The sequence below is a fragment of the Oryctolagus cuniculus genome, chromosome 9 (genome assembly GCF_964237555.1).
Source record: "Oryctolagus cuniculus chromosome 9, mOryCun1.1, whole genome shotgun sequence".
In the NCBI taxonomy this organism is placed as follows: Eukaryota; Metazoa; Chordata; class Mammalia; order Lagomorpha; family Leporidae; genus Oryctolagus; species Oryctolagus cuniculus.
In genome coordinates this window covers 110092270-110113103 of record NC_091440.1, presented here as the reverse complement: position 1 = coordinate 110113103, position 20834 = coordinate 110092270, and the positions used below count along the sequence as shown (strand labels likewise).

Sequence of the window (20834 nt, the reverse complement as noted above, 5' to 3'; positions counted from 1 at the left end):
TTGGTGTAAGTCGTGGCTCAAGGGCTGAGCACTCATTGAAGAATTAACTGGGTCTTCAGCGAGTCCCATCGGGTCTCGCGCAGATGCTGGCAGCGCTGAACACCTTTCGAAGGGCTGAGCAGGCATCAGTGCGCGAGACACTGGTGACCGGCAGCCAGCAGCCAACGTGGCTGCCTTCAGGTGCTCAGTTCTCTGAGTTTCTGGTTTGAAGCTTGCGAGTGACAGTTGTCTGGCTCCCTGCATCTCTGTAGGCATGACACGAATGAGAGGCGCGTGCCTGGAGGGCCAGAAACCACCAGAATTCAGTGCTGTTTCTACTAAGTTAGTGAACAACGACGACACCTCCAAGGAACTCTGGTTCTTAACGGCAGGACGAGGATCAGGCTGGGGGAAAAGTAAACCCTTACTCCATTTTATACCTCAGCAGTCCACACTGCTCCTTCGGTCTCCAGTAATTTCTTACAGAGTACGAGTTCATCTGAGTTTAGCTGAATTCTAATAGTAGGAAGACAAAACTCTCATGAAGATTTGGGTACCTGTTGGCCTGGCTCTCCTTGGTGAGGATTCCCAGCTTGGCTTTGCACCTGCTGGCGGGGATGCCAGAGCGAAGCAAGTCCTACAGCCCACACACAAATGGCACGTGGCAGTCTCCAGAACCAGCGGTTTGTGTAGCCTTGGCAAGTGTGTGTCTATGATGCTCACACTTGAGGGTAACATTACCAGCCTCTTTTGTAAGTCTGAGGAAAAAGGAATATCCAGAGAGTACCAACACACACACACACACACACACACAATTTCTTGAGTACACGCCTACAACTCGGGATATAGAGTTCTTGAAACCCAGTTCATCAAATATTTCCTCTGCAGAGAACAATAGGGGGTTATCTAAGGCCAAGACAGATTTCGAATTCTGAAGAGCTCATTGTCTAAGATGCTGAAGACTGTACGATGGTACTTCAAAGTTCATGGAAAGAATGGAATTAAAAGATATGTTTATTTTGGCACAAAGACGTTTTGTAATCCATGCAGTTGTCATAATGCATTTTCCATGAACTTTGTGAAGACCGCATGCAATTATATGAAGACAGCCCATAAGCTCATGTATGAAGAATGATAAAACTTTAAGGGAAACAAGGACATGAAATGTGTACTTCCATTAGCTCTTAACCCCAGGATTCATTTACCATACATTTAAACGTACCATCTAATACAAGGGGTGAAGGCCAGCTTCTACTGACCTTCATGTGATAAGATAAGGAGCATGCAGCACAGGGCACAAACAAGTCGACTGATAAGCAAAACAGGTTCTGAAAGCAGCCAGCAGACACCTTATCTAAGTTAAGCGGAGGGAGGAGGGCTGCTCCCCCCAGTACCAAGCCCTGACCCACAGCTGGGAGACAACAGGTAAAAGCGCTCCTGATTGGTGCCAGAGTTCTCAGGTAGTGATGACACTGGCCTCTGGGGTCTGGAGGGGCCTGGGAGCCCATCCAGAGCGCTCCTGTGGCAGGGACGTGGAAACGGGCCCACCAGGACCACAGCTGCAAACCCCCAGCAGGAGCTCCTTCACGACCCCAGGCTGCTTCCTCCTTCCTCATCCCTGCAACATCCCACGGCTGCCGGACAGGTCATTGGGCATTAACCAACAGAGACCCAGAACTGTCTCCCAAACATCACTCAGATACCCAGAATCCAACAGGAAAGAGGGCAATAGTGAGGTGGGGAAGGCCTGGTAGTGCCATGTTCCCAGTCAGTGGTCAGAGGAGCCACTGGCAGTGGTGTAGAATGGCTAAAGGGTTCTTAAGCAGTTACAGGAGCTGTGAGAAGTCTCCGCGCAGCTGTTTCTCTACCAGACCACAGCGCGGATGCTCGGCAAGGCAGGTGGGTACCGTGGTGGGGCAGGGAGTGAGGACAACAGACAGGCAACGAGCAAAGACCCACACTGGCCTCTCCTGGCTCCTGACCGCCTTCCTCACCCTGCAGATGCTGCAGAAGCTGGCACTCACTCGCTGGCCCACGATGTGCAAAAGCTGAAGGGTGGGTTCCATGGGAGCAGGGACAGCAGTATGCAAGAGACAGAACGGCCTGAACCACACCAGCTGAGCGAGTGGGCATGGCTGATGCTTTCCCTCCACTTCTGAACCTCATGGCCTCACCAGAAACAAACAGGGAATTCTGGAAATGCAGCTTAACCTAGCCAAGTTGACACTGCAAAATCAGTGTACACCACAAATAGTAAATTTATTAGAATTCTTTCCAGGGGCCAGTGCCGTGGTGTAGAGGAGTAAGCTGCGACCTGCGACACTGGGCTCCCATATGGGTACCGGTTCATGTCCTGGCTTCTCCACTCCCTATCCAGCTCCCTGCTAATGGCCTGGGAAAGCCATCGGGAGATGGCCAAGTGCTTGGCCCTTTGCCACCCACATGGGAGACCTGGAAGAAGCTCTTGGCTTCAACCTGGCCCAGTCCTAGCCATTTAGGAGGTAAAACAGCAGATGGCAGATCTGTCTCTCCTCCTCTGCTTCTATGCAGTAAGAAGAAGCCTGTCACCTCTCTACTTTGGACTCATGTTTGTTTGTCTAACTTCTTTGTAATATGGCAAGCTGGCTGGCTGGCTGAGCGCACTTCTTCAGGCCAGGCCTGCCTTCGCCATGTTCAGCCATGAACTGAGCAAGCCCAGCCCTTTGAGGCTTGGAGTGAATCCCATTTGGTGCTTTTACTTGTCAGCCACATTAAGTGCAGTGAGGACAACGGTACCTGTGCCCTGAGCGCCTGTCCCAGCTTTCTAGATGATCAGCCCTTCATTCTCTGAGACTGCAGGCTTGGCCCTGGAGTCAGAGCTGGGCTCTGCACACTCTAGGAACCCAACAAGAGTCAAGAATGGCGAAGGCTCAAAAATGCCACCACTTCCTGTCAGTGTACGTGAAGGCAATGCAGGCACTCACTGGACTGTTCTCTCAACTTTCCTGCCAGTTCAAAATATTAGGAAAAAACAGTACTTGAGCGTAGGTGGGACACAGTCTAGTCACACAAGATGTTAGAATTCACAGTGAAATGATAACATTAAACACTACAGAAAGAACCCAACAGCATGACACAGTATGGGAAGAAGGCGATGGACTTGAATATAGTCGGGAACCAGATCCTCACACGTGGGAATTCCACGTACAACGGCAAAGATACAACAAGCAGATCCCTGGCGCCAGCGTGGACTATCCAGTAAATGCTGCTACCCACCTCTCCCACAGCATTTCAATCCCAGCTATCTACTGGCTTCTAAAGTATACATCTTTCTGATTTATGTCCTCCAATGAACTGTTCTAGAAATGGTAAATGGCCCCAGTAAGAACCTGGTCATCAGGGCAGGTGGTTAATCCTCCACCTGCAGCGCCGGCATCCCATATGGGCGCTGGTTCTAATCCCGGCTGCCCCTCTTCCAATCTAGCTCCCTGCTATGGCCTGGGAAAGCAGTAGAAGATGGCCCAGGTCCTTGGGCCCTGCACCCACATAGGAGACTGGGAAGAAGCACCTGGCTCCTGGCTTTGGATCAGCGCAGCTCTGGCCATTGCGGCCATCTGGGGAGTGAACCAACAGAAGGAAGACCTTTCTGTCTTTCCCTCTCACTGTCTGTAACTCTTCCTCCCAAATAAACAAACAAACATCTTATAAATAAAAAGAACCTGGTCATCAGAAGGCATTATAATGACCACCTTTTTTTTCTTTCCCTCATGAGCTGGGTCCAAGGAAAGGTTAAAAGAACAGGCGTCCAACCCCAGCTCACTGCTTCCAGCCCCTCCCTCAGGCCAGGCTGGATGGCCCACCCAGCGTCCCAGTGAGGAGGCAGAGGCACCAGTCCCCAGGAAGGCAAAAGGTGTAAAGGTCATCCTTTGAGAAGGGCAGACACTTTCCTGGGCCTCTTCTTGTGGTTCTGGTTTCCAGCTGGGCCTCCCAGCTTAGAATAAATGAGCAGTCTTGAGGTGGGAAGGGAGAGGAGCAGTAGAAAATACTAGCAGCTACCAACTTTTTGCACTATTTCTGAGTTCAAAGTTTTTCTTCCATTTAGCTTGAATATTCATGCCTCTTGTCATCCAGTTTTACTGTATTCTGTGTTCTTGGAGCATGGCAGCATCTGATTCAAATAGAAGATTAGGATTAAAGAGTAGCTGATATATGCTAAATGAAGTGGGATCAATTTTAATCTTCTAACTATATCATAAGGGTGTTTCTGGCATCTTAAAAATGCCTACTTGGGGCCAGCACTGTAGTGCAGCGGGTTAACGCCCTGGCCTGAAGTGCTGGCATCCCATATGGGCACTGGTTCGCGACCCAGCTGCTCCACTTCCCATCCAGCTCTCTGCTGTGGCCTGGGAAAACAGTAGAAGATGGCTCAAGTCCTTGGGCCCCTGCACCCACATGGGAGACCTGGAGGAAGCTCCTGGCTTCGGATGAGCACAGCTCCGGCTGTTGCGGCCAATTGGGGAGTGAACCATTGGATGGAAGACCTCTCTCTCCCTCTCTTTGCCTCTCTACTCTTTGTGGCTCTAACTTTCGAATAAATAAATAAATCTTAAAAAAATAAAAATAAAAAACAAAACACCTACTGAGGTTTGGAGGAGTCAAGGGAACAAGGCAGAAGCCTGCAGGACACCCTGGCCCCAGCGACCTCCTTAAGCCCCAGTCTCAACTTGTGCCGACTTCCGCTCCTCCAACCGTGCTTCTCCAGGCTTTTCTTCCATCATAGCACCTGTGACAGGGAAGGCCCTGCACTAAGCACTCTGCTATTTAAACTGCTCCTTTCCTAAGCTCCTGCAGAAATTCAGCCGCATGTTGATTTTTTCTCTCTCCAGAATGGAAGGGCAAGGGCTACTTGGACATTCTCACATCCTTGGCACAACGGCTGGCATGCCAAAAGGGCTCAGTGTCTGCTGAACGAACGACCCTGCAGTCAGCTGTCAAAGCCTTAATGTCCCCTGTGTTTAGAAGGCCTAAGAAAAACAAATGCTGCTTAAACCGTGTTAGAAAATCGGACTCTTGCTAGTGCTGGCGTGACAGAAAGTTCAAGCTGGTCTGCTCAAGGAAACCAGCTGTCAGTGGTGAACCTGAGTCTGATGTAGGTGTAGGGTGGACTCGTCAGCATCCGATGATGACACACAAGGGACACTGTGACTGGCATACTACAAAGAACCAGTGTTCGTGGGGGCAGCAAGAGGGGTCCCAGGAGAGACTGGACACGGAGGCAACAGCACAGGCACAGGAAAAGTGCTCAGACCTCGATTAAATCAGCTCTTTATGTTCCCAGCCCACACCCAGAGTCTGCTGAGTCCTGTTCCCCGAGGGCACCGAGGACACAGCCGCTTCAACTATGTTCCCTTTTACTGCGTGCTTCCATTCCCAACAGCAGACCAGGCCACGTACACTCTCAAGTGAAAAACAAAACAAAATAGAAAATAATTCTCAATGCAGAGTTCTTTAAAGAGTTCCTAATAATCCAAATGTAACTGGTTGTCACCTAGAACTCATCGGTCCGTTTTGCACAGGGCTTATGCGTCAAAGACAGCAGCAGGGCCAGGTGAGCCCTTCACCGGCTCGGCTGCTTCATGTCCACCAGCCTCGAGCTCTGGCCACGTCCTCGGCGGGCTGGCATCTGGCAGGCGGGGCGGGCCCTAGAGCTGGAGCTCGCGGCCGGGCTTCACGCTGAAGGGCTCCAGTCGCTCGCCCTCGGGCAGCAGGCTGTTGAGCCGCTCCATCAGCGGCACCGTCTGGTCGATGCCCATCTGTATGCGGCGGAGGATGGCGGACATCTCGTTGACTTTCTGGATCTGCTCGGCGTATTTGGCGTATCTTTTCTGGCGCTCCTGCATGAAACTAAAGAGGGTTTCTACAGACAGATCCATCTGTAGAAGGCAAAGAGAAGTAAAACACATTACACATTGTTTAGCCACGTCCTCGCGAGCGGGTCAGCGTCCGGCGAGAGGAGCGGAGCCCCGTGGCTCAAGCGGAAGCTGACCAGGTCCTCTGGCCGTACTGGGGGCAGCGCGCCCTGCAGCCGGCCCCGTCTTCAGGGAAGGACCTGCCCCCGGAAGAAGGCAGGATTCGGTGCCTGCAGAAGGTGCTCAAACTGGTTCCCAATATCTTGTATTGACGGTCAGGGCCTATCGGCTCTTCTGGCTGAGCCACTGCATAAACAGACCCAAAATACCAGCCAATCAAATCCAGGAATATACCAAGGTGGGGGGGGGGCGGGCATCATGACCAAGTTTTGCTTCTCTCAGGCAGAGAAAACTTAACCTGTGTCTATGAAAAACCTACAGCTAACATCATACATCGTTCCTGGTGAAAGATACTTTTCTCCCTAAGGTCGGGAACAGGCCAAGGACTCCTTCACCCTTACCACTTGTATTCAGCGTTTGACTTGAGGCCCTAGTCAGAGCAATAAACACACAATACTTTTTTAAAGGCATGAAATTGGAAAAGAATAAATTAAAGAGTCTATCTGCAGATGACAAGACAGTATATTGCAAAATCTGAAGCAAACAACCCAGGACTAATTAAAACAAACAAGCGAATTTATCAAAGTTGCAAGATACACTGTTTTTATATAAAAATCAATTGTATTTCTATATAATAATTAACAAGTGATATTGGAATTAAAGAATGCTATTTAAAATTGTATCAGAAATAAGAGAAAACTCAACAAAATGTGTATAATCCATGCAACAATACACAAAATAATATAACACAAAATATTATAAAACACTGCCATGAAAAACTAAAGATCCCCATGACAGAGAATTATATCATGTGCACAGATCAGAAGATTTAATATTGTTAAGATGTTGCCATTTGGGGGGTGAACCAACGGAAAGAAGACCTTTCTAACTCTACCTGTCAAATAAGTAAAAATAAATAAATAAATAAATGTCAGTTCTTGCCACATTGTTCAACAGACTCAAATGAAATTTGAATCAAAATTCTACAAGGTATTTTTCTTGGTAAGCTATTTGTAAGTATAAAGAATGGTCAAAATAATTTTGAAAAAGAAGAAAGTCTGAAAGTGTACAGTACTTGACATGTAATTCTAAAGCTACATTAATCAGGGTAGTGTGGTGTTAGCATAGAGACATATGGATCAATTAAAAAGTGTAAAAATCTAAACATAAATGGTGGATTTTTTTTTCACAAAAGTTCCAGGGTGATTGAATGGGAAGAATAATGTTTTTCTTTTTTTATTTATTTATTTATTCTTTTTGACAGGCAGAGTGGACAGTGAGAGAGAGAGGCAAAAAGAAAGGTCTTCCTTTGCTGTTGGTTCACCCTCCAATGGCCGCCGTACCGCGCTGATCCGAAGGCAGGAGCCAGGTGCTTCTCCTGGTCTCCCATGCGGGTGCAGGGCCCAAGTACTTGGGCCATCCTCTACTGCACTCCTGGGCCACAGCAGAGAGCTGGCCTGGAAGAGGGGCAACCGGGACAGAATCCGGCGCCACAACCGGGACTAGAACCCGCTGTGCCGGCGCCGCAAGGTGGAGGCTTAGCCTAGTGAGCCACGGTGCCGGCCAAGAAGAATGTTTTTCAACATGTGTGCCAGGAAAGCTAGATATACATATGGTAAAAAAAAAAAAAAAAAAAAAAAAAAAAAAAAAAAAAACACCAGGACAGGACACCTCACACCATACACAAAAATTAACATGAGGAACTGGTGCTGTGGGGTAGCACACTAAGCCTCTGCCTGCAGCGCCGGCATCCCATATGGATGCCGGTTAGTGTCCCAGCTGTTCCTCTTCCAATCCAGCTCTCTGTTATAGCCCAGGAAAGCAGCAGAAGATGGCCTAAGTGCTTGGGCCCCTGCTCCCTTGTGGGAAACCTGGAAGAAGCTCCTGGCTTCAGATCGGCCCAGCTCTGGCCATAGCAGCCATCTGGGGAGTGAACCAGTGGATGGAAGACCTTTCTCCCTGTCTCTCCTTCTGTTTGTCTCTCAAATAAATAAAACCATAGAAGAAAAAAAAAGAATCAATGAACTTAAAGTTATAGCAACAGAATTATTAAAAAATAAAACTTTTCTTCAAAAGACACTGAAGAAAATGAAAACAGTACCGACGGAAGAAACATCTGCAATACATATATCCGATAGCCAACTTACATCAAGAATATACGAAGCATTCTTCTAATTCAATATTTTTGAGGCTTTATTTTATTTTATTTATTTGAAAGACAGAGTCACAGAGAGAGGTAGAGACAGAGAGAGAGGCCTTCCATCCGCTGGCTCACTCCCCAGATGGCTGCAGTGGCCGGAGCTGCACTGATCCAAAGCCAGGAGCCAGGCGCTTCCTCCTGGTCTCCCGCGTCGGTGCAGGGCCCAAGCACCTGCTGCCCTGCAGCTGGCAGCGCCTCATCAGCAGCAGCTGCTGTGAGCTGTGAGGCTCAATAACCACTGCAGTCCTGTGACCAAACAGATGGAGTTTGCAAATGAGAACAGGGCCAATCAGAAATGGGTTCACGTCTGGCTCCTGCATCCGACTGAACACGTTTGCGACCACGGAGCAGTTACCTCACCTCCCTGAGCCTCAACTTCTTCAACCACAAATGGGATAATGTCAGCACCAACTGCACAGGCTGATGTGAGGATTAAGTGACATAATGCGCACAGAATGAAACATGTGCAAGTGACAAAATATGTATGGACTACAACAGCGACTGCATCTAGAAACCTCTTTCTAGAAGATTGGAAAAGCAAGGGGAGGCAAGGCATGTGGATGTGGTAAGGTTAAGAAAACAGGATGCCATTTGGAGGGATCCAAATAGACACAACATAGCCTTGTTACACGAGGGGCGGGGTACAGCATACCCTGATGAGGCCTTAGCTGTGTCCAAAACCTGCTCAGCCCCCCAGCTGATAACTCAGCACATGGTTTTCCCTTACATGCTTGATTTTGTTCAGATCTCTGTTACTGAAAAGCTTGGAACAGTCACGTAACTCATCCCAAAGTTTCCCAAGAGAACTGTTTCACTCTACTAAGTAATTGAAATTGTTATTTACCTACAAGTCCTCCCACTTCCGAAATTACTACCACTGCTTGGTGCTATCCAACATTTTAACAATAAAAATATGGTACCTTCTCCAATAACAGCACACTACTTCAAAAGCTTTTGTTACAAAAAATTTCCTAATAAAACGAGCTTTGACACCTGTAGGGTCCTTTCTCAATAAAGCCTCCTTCCCTCCTATCTATCTATCTATCTGAAAGGTAGAACACAGAGAAAGAGACAAAGAGATCTTCCATCTGCTGGTTCACTCCCCAGATGCCCACTCAGGAACCAGGAACTCTACCTGGGTTTCTCATGTGAGCAGAAGGAAGCATCACTTGCTGCCTCCTAGGGTGTGCATGAGCAGGAAGCTGAAGCAGAAGCAAGGCTAGGGCTTGAATCCAGGCACTCCGATATGGATGCAGGTGTTCCAAGGAGGAGTTTAACTGCTGTGCCATGACGCCTGCCCCTTGATGAGTTTTCCTTTCAAAGAAAGGTAAACTTTTCATGAGGGATACACACTACAAAAGGGCTTATAAATTTTAGTTAGAAAAGATGGTGTCACATAATACAAACTTCAAGGCCGGTGCCGCGGCTCACTAGGCTAATCCTCCACCTAGCGGCACTGGCACACCGGGTTCTAGTCCTTGTCGGGGTGCCGGATTCTGGATTCTGTCCCGGTTGCCCCTCTTCCAGGCCAGCTCTCTGCTGTGGCCAGGGAGTGCAGTGGAGGATGGCCCAAGTCCTTGGGCCCTGCACCCCATGGGAGACCAGGAGAAGTACCTGGTTCCTGCCATCGGATCAGCACAGTGCACCGGCCACAGCGCGCTGGCCGCGGCGGCCACTGGAGGGTGAACCAACAGCAAAGGAAGACCTTTCTCTCTGTCTCTCTCTCTCTCACTGTCCACTCTGCCTGTCAAAAACAAAAACAAAAACAAAAAAAAAAAACAAAAACAAAAACAAAACAAAAAAAAACACTTCATAAAGATATTGTAGATCTAAATTTTAAAACTTTGTTACAGATATGTAGAAGGTCAAAAGCAAACTTAATAACTTTATCATAGTCCAAAAGAAAATTGAGCAGGTATTGTTTTCCATAGTTTACAAAATCCATACCTGTATGATCAATAAATTTGCTTTTGCTATTCTATTACACTAAACTTTAAAAGAAATGTTTTAAAAACTGCTAACAGATTTAACCAAGATTGCATTTAAAAAGTCACCCATCTTTCCCATCCTTTAAGAGTAATTTTCAGCTTCTTAAAAATTTGCTTATTTAATATTTGAAAGGCAGAGAGAGAGAGATCTTCCATCTGCTGGTTCACTCTACAAAAGCCTGCAACAGCTGGAGTTGGGCCAGACTGAAGCCAGGAAGGAGCTGGAACTCCATCCACATCTCCCACATGTGCAGCAGGCACCCCAATATTCGAGTTATGCCCTCGCTGCCTCCCAGGGTGAACATTAGCAGGAAGTTGGAACTGGGAGCAGCGCTGGGACTTGAAGCGGGGCACTCTGGTATCAGATGTGGGCATCCTGAGCAGCAACTTAACCACCGTGCCAAATGCCCACCTCGTGTTCAGCTTTTAATGTGATGGCTTTCAGTTAACTTTAAGCCTCAAGGTCAATTTTTATTTGGTCTCAACATACAGCTCACTTTCTCTGCATTCATTTATTTAAATTCCTGTTTCCCAAGGTCAATTTAGGGTCACGGAGGTGGGGAGAGGGAGGGCCTAAGGAGCTGAGAGCCAGTAAATCAAGGGCTGCCTGCCTTCTTTTTCACAGTTCCACATCCATTCCAACTCTGTTCTTTCTTTGGATGGATGCTCTGTGCCCAAGATGTAACGAACAGTGATATACACAATTCTGCTCGTTGGGCAAGCATTTGGTGCAGCAATCAAGATGCCACTTGGTACACCCACATCCCATATTGAATTGCCTTGGTTCAAGTCTTGGCTCCCTCCCAATTCCAGCTTCCTACTAATGCACACTGTGGGATGCAGCAGACGATGGCTCAAGGAGTTGGATCCCTGCCACCCACACAGGACCCAGATTGAGTCCCAACTCTGGCTTCAGCCTGGCCCCGATCTGCCTGTTATGGGCATCTGGAGAGTGAAGCAGCAGACAGGTCTGTCTCTCTGCTCTTCAAGTAAAATTTAAAAGAAAAATTGTACTTCTGCTCCTTTACTGTTAGAGTTTTCTAGCTAAAGGGCAAAATGGAAAAATGGTAATTTCATCTCATTCTATAGCTTCCCAAATAACAAATTCTGAGGTCAATAACAAGTCTTGGGACTTGGCCATGACCAAATGTCTGTTTGGAGATGGGCATATTACTGATTTTTAGCAATGTAGGCTCCTCCTACCAAATCCCTACATGATTAATAATAATTTATTAACATAAAGAAGTCAGTGGTCAGTGCTGTGAAAAAGCAGGTTAAGCTGCTGCCTGCTACACAGGCATCCCATATGGCCATTGGTTCAAGTCCTGGTTGCTCCATTTCCCACCCAGGTCCCTGCAAATGGCCTGGGAAGGCAGTAGAGGATGGTCCATGTTCTTGGGCCACTGTACCCACATGGGAGACCTGAAGAAAGCTCCTGGCTCGTGGCTTCAGCCTGACCCAGTCCTGGTCATTGTGGCCATTTGGGGACTGAACCATGAGATGGAAGATCTCCCTCTGTCTCGTTCTCCCTCTGCCTTTCAAATAAAATAAATCTTAAAAAAAAAAAAAAAAAAAAGAAAGAAAGAAAAAGAAGTCAGAGATTTGAATTTGAACTCCAGAAGCTGTGTCTGTAACCTAAGGCAAATCACAAACTGAATCTCAGCTTCTACATTTTAAAATGGGAATAACAATAGCCATTCATCTGTTCATTCGATCTCACAGTAGTGTTACAAGGATTATAAATGAGGTAACATATCTGAGTGATTTGAAAACAGAACAGAGTTATAAAAATCTAAGGTTATGACAACAATTTCTACTAAATGGCCAAATATGCTTGGAGATTTATTTGTTCATGGTACTAAAATAAAACCAAGAAAGTTTCCAATCAGATGACCATTAAGTGCTTCAATGTTTTCCACAAAGCTTCAATATCCATGTTTCTCACACATCTCTGAAACACAGAACTACCAATTCTTCTGATTAGAAAGTACTTACTAGACTCATAAATTAGCACCACCCTAGAGAACTTCCACTTTGATTATGGCCTTGTCTAAATAAGGTTGGAGTTTGTGAACTCAAGAGGCTTCCATAACCTTGGCAGCTCATGACAAGAGCCTCAGGTGATTACTAACGTCATAAATAAGAGTGTCAATTTGTTAAATCAACAATGGGAGTCACTGTGCACGTACTCTCCATGTAGGATCTCTGTCCTTAATGTGTTGTACTAGGAGAATTAACGGTAAAAGTAGTCTTCAAACAGTACTTTACACTTTGTGTGTCTATGTGGGTGCAAACTGTTGAAATTTTTACTTAGTATATACTAAGTTGATCTTCTGTATATAATTAAAAATGAATCTTAACAAAGAATGGGATGGGAGAGGGAGTAGGAGGTGGGATTGTGTGAGGGTGGGAGGGTGGTTATGGGGGGAAGAACCGCTGTAATCCAAAAGTTATACTTTCGAAATTTATATTTATTAAATAAAAGTTTTCTAAAAAAAAATTTAGTACCACCTTGAGGGCAGAAGCCAGCACTGCAATTACAGTGTAAGTCATTTCTCCAAAGAAGACACAGAACAAGCACATGAAAAGATGCCTGAAATCATTAGTCACCAGGGGAATCAACATCAAAACTACAATGAAATACTGTTTCATATTTTAAAATAAAAAACAGATACTAACGAGTGTCAGTGAGCATGTGGAGAAACCAGAACTCTCCTACTGGGGGCAGCGGTGTAGGGATGGTGCAGTGTAGCAGTTTCTCAAAGAGTTAAGACATAAAATCAGAATATGAGAATAGCCAGCATTTTCACTCTTAGCTATATATCCAAAAGACCTGAACGTATGTTCACACAGAAACGTGTACGACAGTGTTCACAACAGCATTATGCATATCAGGAAGACAGTGGAAATAATCCAGATGTCCATCAACTGATGGATGGATAAACAAACTGCAGTACATCCATAGAATGGAATCGTATTCAGATGTAAAAACGGAAAGCAACAACATCAATAAACCTTGAGAACATTATAAAAGGTGACAGTACAAAGTCACATATCCTATGATTCCCTTTATATGAAATATCTACAATAGGTCAATCTGGAGAGACAAAAAGAGATGGGGAGCTGCCAGGGGCTGAGGGAATGTGAGAATAACTGCTAATGTGCACTGGGCTTCTTTCGTGGGTGATGACAATGCTTTGGAATTATATTACATACATGTGTTAATTGCACAATCTTGCAAGTATACTAAAAAGCACCACCAAACTGTGTACCGTAAAAGAGTGAATTATGTGAATTATTTCTCCATTTCAAAAGATAAAATATACTTGAGTACCTTTATATATACCTTTATACTTGAGTACCTTCCTTCTCCCACACCTGTGACAGACATCAGTAATGCATCATGATGATCCTTAGATCTGATTTGGACTCAGAACCCTTCTTTTTTTTTTTTTTTTTTTTGGACAGGCAGAGTGGACAGTGAGAGAGAGAGAGAGAGAAAGGTCTTCCTTTGCCGTTGGTTCACCCTCCAATGGCCGCCACGGCTGGCACACTGCGGCCGGCGCATCGCACTGATCTGAAGGCAGGAGCCAGGTGCTTCTCCTGGTCTCCCATGGGGTGCAGGGCCCAAGGACTTGGGCCATCCTCCACTGCACTCCCGGGCCATAGCAGAGAGCTGGCCTGGAAGAGGGGCAACTGGGAAAGAATCCGGCGCCACAACCGGGACTAGAACCCGCTGTGCCGGTGCCGCTAGGTGGAGGATTAGCCTATTGAGCCGCAGCGCCAGCCGTCAGAACCCTTCTTAACCCATATCTCAGTGGTCACTTTCAAACGATCAGAGTATACAGAGATGAGGACCTCTATGTGACAATCCTGGCCTGTTAAACAGGCTCTGAAACAGGTTGCTCTCAGTTAACAATTTTTTGCTTTTGGCTGGAAGTTCCTCCTTTTTCCACTCTAGGAACCTGTTTCATCCATCAGCTCCCCCGTGATTTTTGTCTCTGACTTACATTATTAGCTGCAGGGTAGGATGCCCCTTGCCGCCTGGCAAAGCCTGGCACATTCCAGCCCAGCCTCTCTTCTAACCCCACCACACCATCATCTGGGCCTCTCGCGGGGTTCAGACTGTAAAGGACAGAGAGGCAAGACTGCAGCATACACCTTCCAGGGTCAACCCCATTCCTAGCTTCCTGTCCCCTTCAGACCCCCATTCCCACAGAGGACTCCCAATGAATATTTTTTGGATGCCTGTCTATTTTTTGGATGCCTGTCTCTTGCAAAATGGACAACAATGGCAGATGTCTTCATTAATTACACCACAGCTGAATGGTATCAATTACCACATACAGGACACTTTGAAGTGACGTTGTTTCTGAACACAATCTGAAGTCCACGGTGGCAAACAGTTTGTAATGGCAGCTTGTATGAATAACCCTGTCTTCTGTGCTCAGACACAAACCTTTGATCTGTAAGTCAGACAAGAGGAATCCTCTCAGTCCACATGCTCTAAACAAAACCGAAACCCACACAAGTGCAACTATTTCTGCTGGTAACCTATGCATATCATATGAGGATGACTTGGAAGTCAAAACCCAGGAAACAATATTCTGTTATCCCTAGCTATTTTTAAAATTTATTTCTTTGAGAGACAAAGAGACAGAGATCTCCCATTCACGGGTTCACTTTCCAAATGACTTCAATGGCCCAGGGCTGGGTCAAGCCAAATTTAGGAGCCAGGAACTTAATCTAGGTATCGCACACAAGTGTCAAGAACCCAAATATTTGAGCCATCACTTGCTGCCTCAGGGTCTGTGTTAGGAAGCTGGGTATTGAACCTAGACCTGGGGTGTAGGCATCCTCACTACCAGGCCTAACACTCACCCTCCTTTAAAATAGTTATTTTTAATTAATATAGTTAAATAACATATAACAGGCACACTTATTATCTTCTGAGTATCCACTAACTGTCCAAAATCCATACTATGTACATTATCTTTATTCCTCAAACAATCCTACAGGAAAAATATTCTTCTAGTAGAGATGAGGAAATGGGGACTGGGAGATGACAGAACATGGTCCAGGGTTCCCTCGCTAGTATTAGCAGTGAGGCCAGAATTCAAACATGTGCTTTTTTGCCTACCTTTGCTTATATTCTCCACAGAACTGATTAATTCAAGCGGCAATCCATATGGTAACTCAAATGGCAACTCATATAAATTAAATACCAGGTTAAACAATGTGTTCAATACCTTTTTGAAATCCTTAACAGATGAACTTAAATTGCAATTCTTAACGTTTCAAATGAAGTGGGCAAACACTTTGGTTTCTAATTTAACCACCAACATTTGCTTTTTAAATAACTAGTTACCAGCTATAACAAGGACATTTGCAAAACAAAAACTGAGAGGAAATCAAAGGGAATAAACTGTCAGCAGATAAACTTGAATGACATTTTCACTGGCAACATCCGTTTGGACAATCTGTACTCTGACATTTCACTTGGACAAGCATTTCACAATCCTTGACCTCACCAAGGTGGCTTTGAACAAAGAGTCTTAGAGTTCAAGGGTCCTGAGAACTCCCTGGATCCCACCCCTCCCACAGACCAGGAGTGCTTGAAGCAGTGTGCCGAGGTCCACACAGCTGGAGTGACAGACGCAGGTCTGGACTCCAAAGCTGCCCACCGAAAGGTAGCAATGTGCCCACAACCATCTTACCGCCACTGTCTGAAAAACCCACACTGCCAACGAATGACATGGCCTTTTCCATGGTTAGTTCCACCTTGCCAGACAGCTGTAACTCTGTAGTGAAAGCCATGATCTAAAGTTTTCCAAGACACCATTTTTGGTCATAAGGGAAATAAGAATCTGTCAAAAATCAAGTGACAAAATCCAGCAAACACCTGTGTCCATCAGATGAGCCTAGGTCTGCGATGAGAAGGATATCAGACTGTGTGTGTCTGCTTCCTTCTGAACCCCCACTTTCTCCAGCTCTGCATTAGCCTGTCACTTCCTGTTGCACCAGGGACAAACAACGGGCAGACTGTGACCAGGGTTTTCATGACTTAGACCACAAACTGGTGGCCTCCATTACCACATAATGGATGTGTTGCTGTGACCCTGGCTCCTTAGTTCAACCAATGTGTGTGAACATTTCAGAAAGAGTCAGCTTTATCCAACACTTCTAGAGAACTGAAAGACACCCGCGCCTCAGGAATGCGAGCCGCCCCACTTGTTCTGATCCGCATTCTGTGACTCGAATGGCTCCCCTTGTACCATAGGCATTGTGTCTAGGTGGGGAGGCAGGAAAGAAATCCCCAAACGCTGAGGCAGCTCCTCATCTTAAACATGAGAGAGTCAGGGGCCACCCGCAGGCACCCCTCGCCTACCACCACAACAGGCTGGAAAGTGGCACTGAAAGGCAGTAAGCAAGAAAAGAAATAGATCAGAGGTACAAATAAAGCATGCAGGTGAAGACGCCACTCCTCCTCTGCCTTGGATTCCAGAGCAGGAATCCGACATCTCCCCTCCATGAGAAGCCCCTGCCCTGTACCCCACACTCCAGTCCTCTCTGACTAACCAGACACAGCAGTGGAGAAGGACGAAGCCCCTCAGCACAGCTCTGCGCTGGCTACTCTGATGCGCCCCTCTCTGTCTACCTTCATTCTAACAGTCCATTGAGATGCTGGGCGGGGGAGGGGGGGGACCTTTCTCAAGAACAAGATTGTGAGTATATACAGTTACTCCCCAAAAAGGCAGAGTTGCCATTCTAAGGAAGTGAATGTGGTTTGGCAGGGCTATTACTGTTTTTATGTGTGGAACATCCTGTAAGGATGGCTTTTGGGATGCAGATTTACACCGCGGTACCATGAAGAGAATACTGTCAGAAAGAGGGGTAGGGGAAATGTTTGAGCATGGGGCATGAACAGGAGAAGAGCTGGGGAGTACAAAGCCTTTGAAGAAGTGGAAAGAGAGGTGGGCTTTTGTCTTTGTGGTTAAGATGCCACCTGGGATGCCTACATCCCATTTCAGAGTGTCTGTGTTCAAGTAGCAGCTCCTGTCCCAATTTCGGTTCCTACAAATGCACACCCTGAGAGACAACAAGTGATAACTCAGGTGGTTGAGCCCTGTTGCCCACATGGGAAGACCTGGATTTTATGCCCAGCTCCTGGCTTCAGCCTGGCTCAGGACTGGCCCTTATAGGCATTTGCGGGATGAACCAGCAGATGAAAGGTCTCTGTCTTACTCTCTCTTCTGTATATCTAATAAATAATTTTCAAAAGAAGTAAAGACAGGTACCAGCACCGTGGTATTGTAGTACAGTGGGTTAAACTGCTTCTTGAAATGCTGCATCCCACATTGGAGCATCAGTTTTGAGTTCTGGCTGCTCCACTTCTGCTCTAGGCCCCTGCAACTGTGTCTGGGAAAGCAGATCACTGCCCAAGTACTTGGGTCCCTGCCATGCACTTGGAAGACCTGGATGGAGTTCCTTTCTCCTGGCTTTAGCCTGGCTCAGCCCTACCTGTTGTAGTCATTTGAGGAGCAAACCAGCAGATGGAAGTTCTCTTTCTCTCTCTCTCTCTGTAACTGCCTTTCAAATAAATAAAATAAATCTTTTTTTAAAAAAAAAAAAAAGCAAAGAATCAAAAGGAGGGAAAAAGAAGAATGGAAAGGCATGTCTTTGGAGTCTTGAATGTGGGTTTTAGATTTGAGTTTGCATCCTAGTTCCACTTATGACAATGACATAACCTGAAACACATCACCTTTCAAGTCTCTGAACCTCATGATGTTCATCTGTCAGACTAGATGACACTGTAGATCATTTAAAATGCCTATTCTAGAGCCAGCACATAGCAAGCATGTAAAAAACAGTTTTAATAGTGTCCCTCGGCCGGCGCGCGGCTCAATAGGCTAATCCTCCGCCTGCGGCGCTGGCACACCAGGTTCTAGTCCCAGTCGGGGCACCAGATTCTGTCCCGGTTGCCCCTCTTCCAGGCCAGCTCTCTGCTGTGGCCCGGGAAGGCAGTGGAGGATGGCCCAAGTGCTTGGGCCCTGCACCCACATGGGAGACCAGGAGAAGCACCTGGCTCCTGGCTTCGGATCAGCACAGTGCGCCGGCCACAGCGGCCACTGGGGAGTGAACCAACAGAAAAGGAAGACCTTTCTCTCTGTCTCTCTCTCACTGTCCATTCTGCCTGTCAAAAAAAAAAAAAAAAAAACCAAAAAAAACATGTCCCTCTGTCACTGCTGCATGAGAAGAAGTCTTGTAGGGCAGATGTCATTTGTGGAGGAGGAAGAGTACTTGGGAACCACACCACTAGCATCAATCCCCCTTTGCAATGTCCAGGATTAAAGGGAAACAAAAGTAAGTCTATGTGACCTAAGTAACATACTCACTATTTTTAAACCTGAGCTAAGGTAACTACACCACCTAAAATTGGATGAACTAGTTTATGTCCCCCAATTATCTATTAAACTCAAACCCTCTGACTCACAGCGTAGACCTCAGAGGTTGTGTGGAGATAATGTTACAGATAAAATCCTCTGCCCTATGAGTGAGCAAGGAACCACAGATACCCAACATGGGCTGATGCACATGATGATGATGAGCTGCTGGACACTATGCTAGATGACTGCTCTCAACACAGGCTCATCTAGAGTCCACAGACCCAAACCATTATCTGTGCACACCACTGAGGTTATGCCTCAACTTTACTGTGTACCCTGATCCAACGTCCCCAGAGCACCAGGGGAGCACTGCAGCAGGAGGTCCTTTCCAACCCAGGCAGAGTGCAAACACTGTGTGGGCACAGAAGAGGACAAGATTCATCAGGCAAAGACAGGGAGCAGATTCTAGCAGGAGTGCAGACAAAACAGTGGTCTGAATTTCATGATTTTGAAGGATACAGTTATGACCATCACAATACAAAATGGAAATATAGATGAGTAACTACACAGAATCTAAATATCAGCAAGGGCAGAAGAGACAATTCTTAAACTTCCAGATGCAGAAAGAAAGAGAAGAGGCTCCAGTACTCTGGAATACAGGAAAAAAAGTTACTGAAATTTTGCTCTAGCTATGCCAGTGATGTCTGTATTTCTATGGGACAATATTTTTGCGATTCCTCCTTTTTGTCTTGCTGTCTTTGAAATAAATGACCTTGACTCCAAAAAGACAATCCTCTCTTTTATACAGCTCCTTATGGGTTGCAGAACACTTTCATGTTCGTTATCCCTTTTGCTCCCAGCTGCAGTTTGGCTCTCACCTGGACTTTCTGCATCTACAAGTTCCAGAATGGTCTGATATGACTTAGGCAAGTGACAAGCTCTCTCTACTTATGTGTAGCAAGAGAACTATGGAGTATCAGATGTCAACTAAAGTCTTACAACATAGTCTGTCAGCAGAACAAAGTTGGCTGTTGCATAGAGCTTTAGAAACACATCCTGGAGAAATCCTTTGGGAATCTCAGATTTCAAAGAACTGAGATTTTTTTTTTAAAGGAGTACAGATGCACAAGTATCCTATCAACCACTGACAGAGAAGCAGATAACTTCCAGATCAGAATGACAATGAGCAGATTGATTATCATGAATAGTCTTGGGTATGGTGATTGTCATTATCCAAAAATTTGATCTATTTCACATAAAGGCAGAGTTAGACGGAAGGACCTCCTGGCTAGCTCTGTTTGTTTGAGATATATTTATTTATTTGAAATGCAGAGTTACAGAGAGGCAGAGGCAGAGAGGTCTTCCATTCACTGGTTCACTCCCCAAATGTCCACAACGGGCCAGAACTGAACCAATCCAGGCCATAGCAGAGAGCTGGATCAGAAGTGGAGCAGCCGGGACTTGAACCGGCACCCATAAGGGATGCTGGCATTGTCGGCAGTGGCTTTACCCACTACTTCACAGCACCTGCCCCAAGCTCTGTTCTTTATATTAAGCTCTGTTCCTTATATTAAATGTTCCTTTCTAGGAAGGCCTCTCTAGACCACCCTTTCTACCCACTGCTGCTTCCTATCTCCCTTCTCACTTGATGTTTTTATTCTCCGCACTTTCACCATCTTACGTGCTAGCTCTGAAACTGTTTTACCTTGTTTACTGTCTCTTCCCTCCAGTGGAGTGTAAGGTGTAGGAAGGAGGGAGTTTTGTTTTGCTCAGTGATCACTCCTAATCCCCTACAAAAGAGCCTGGTACAGCACTGACTGACTCAGAAGTAAAGTGGAGGTGTAGAGGCACATGCACACAGAACCCTAAGAGGCATATGCTTAACGCAGTGAGTCCGACTTCTGCAGGAAAGGAGACAGAATTCTTAAGGCTCCTACATTTCTACACTGTGAGAAAAACAACAGAAGTATTCCAAACTGAAATTTTTTTAAAAAAATGTGTTTAGGATAGAGATTTTATTTTTAAAAAAATAGATTTCCAGGGGCCAGTGCTGTGGCATAGCAGGGTAAGCCTCTGCCTGTGGTGCCAACATCCCATATGAGTGCCGGTTCATGTCCCAGCTACTCCTCTTCTGATCCAGCTCTCTGCTTGTGGCCTGGGAGGACAGTGGAAGATGGACCAAGTGCTTAGGCCTGTACCTATGTGGGAGACCTGGAAGAAGCTATTGACTCGTGGCTTCAGATTGGCCCAGCTCTGGCCGTTGTGGCCATTT

General features: G+C 46.2%; 1 protein-coding gene across 3 annotated transcripts in view; it reads right to left on the bottom strand.

The window, feature by feature from the left end:
- Nucleotides 1-975: 975 nt before the first annotated feature.
- The window catches only part of BORCS5 (BLOC-1 related complex subunit 5), a 111867-nt gene continuing 92008 nt past the window's right edge, over nt 976-20834 (bottom strand). For 2 of the 3 annotated variants that reach the window (XM_008259614.4, XM_002712665.5), the window contains exon 4: nt 976-5891. In XM_008259614.4, the coding sequence (XP_008257836.1) occupies nt 5661-5891 (231 nt within the window). In that variant the 3' untranslated portion in view covers nt 976-5660. Of the gene's footprint in view, nt 5892-14522; nt 14642-20834 lie in introns of all 3 variants that reach the window. The other variant, XM_008259615.4, reaches the window with a different exon arrangement.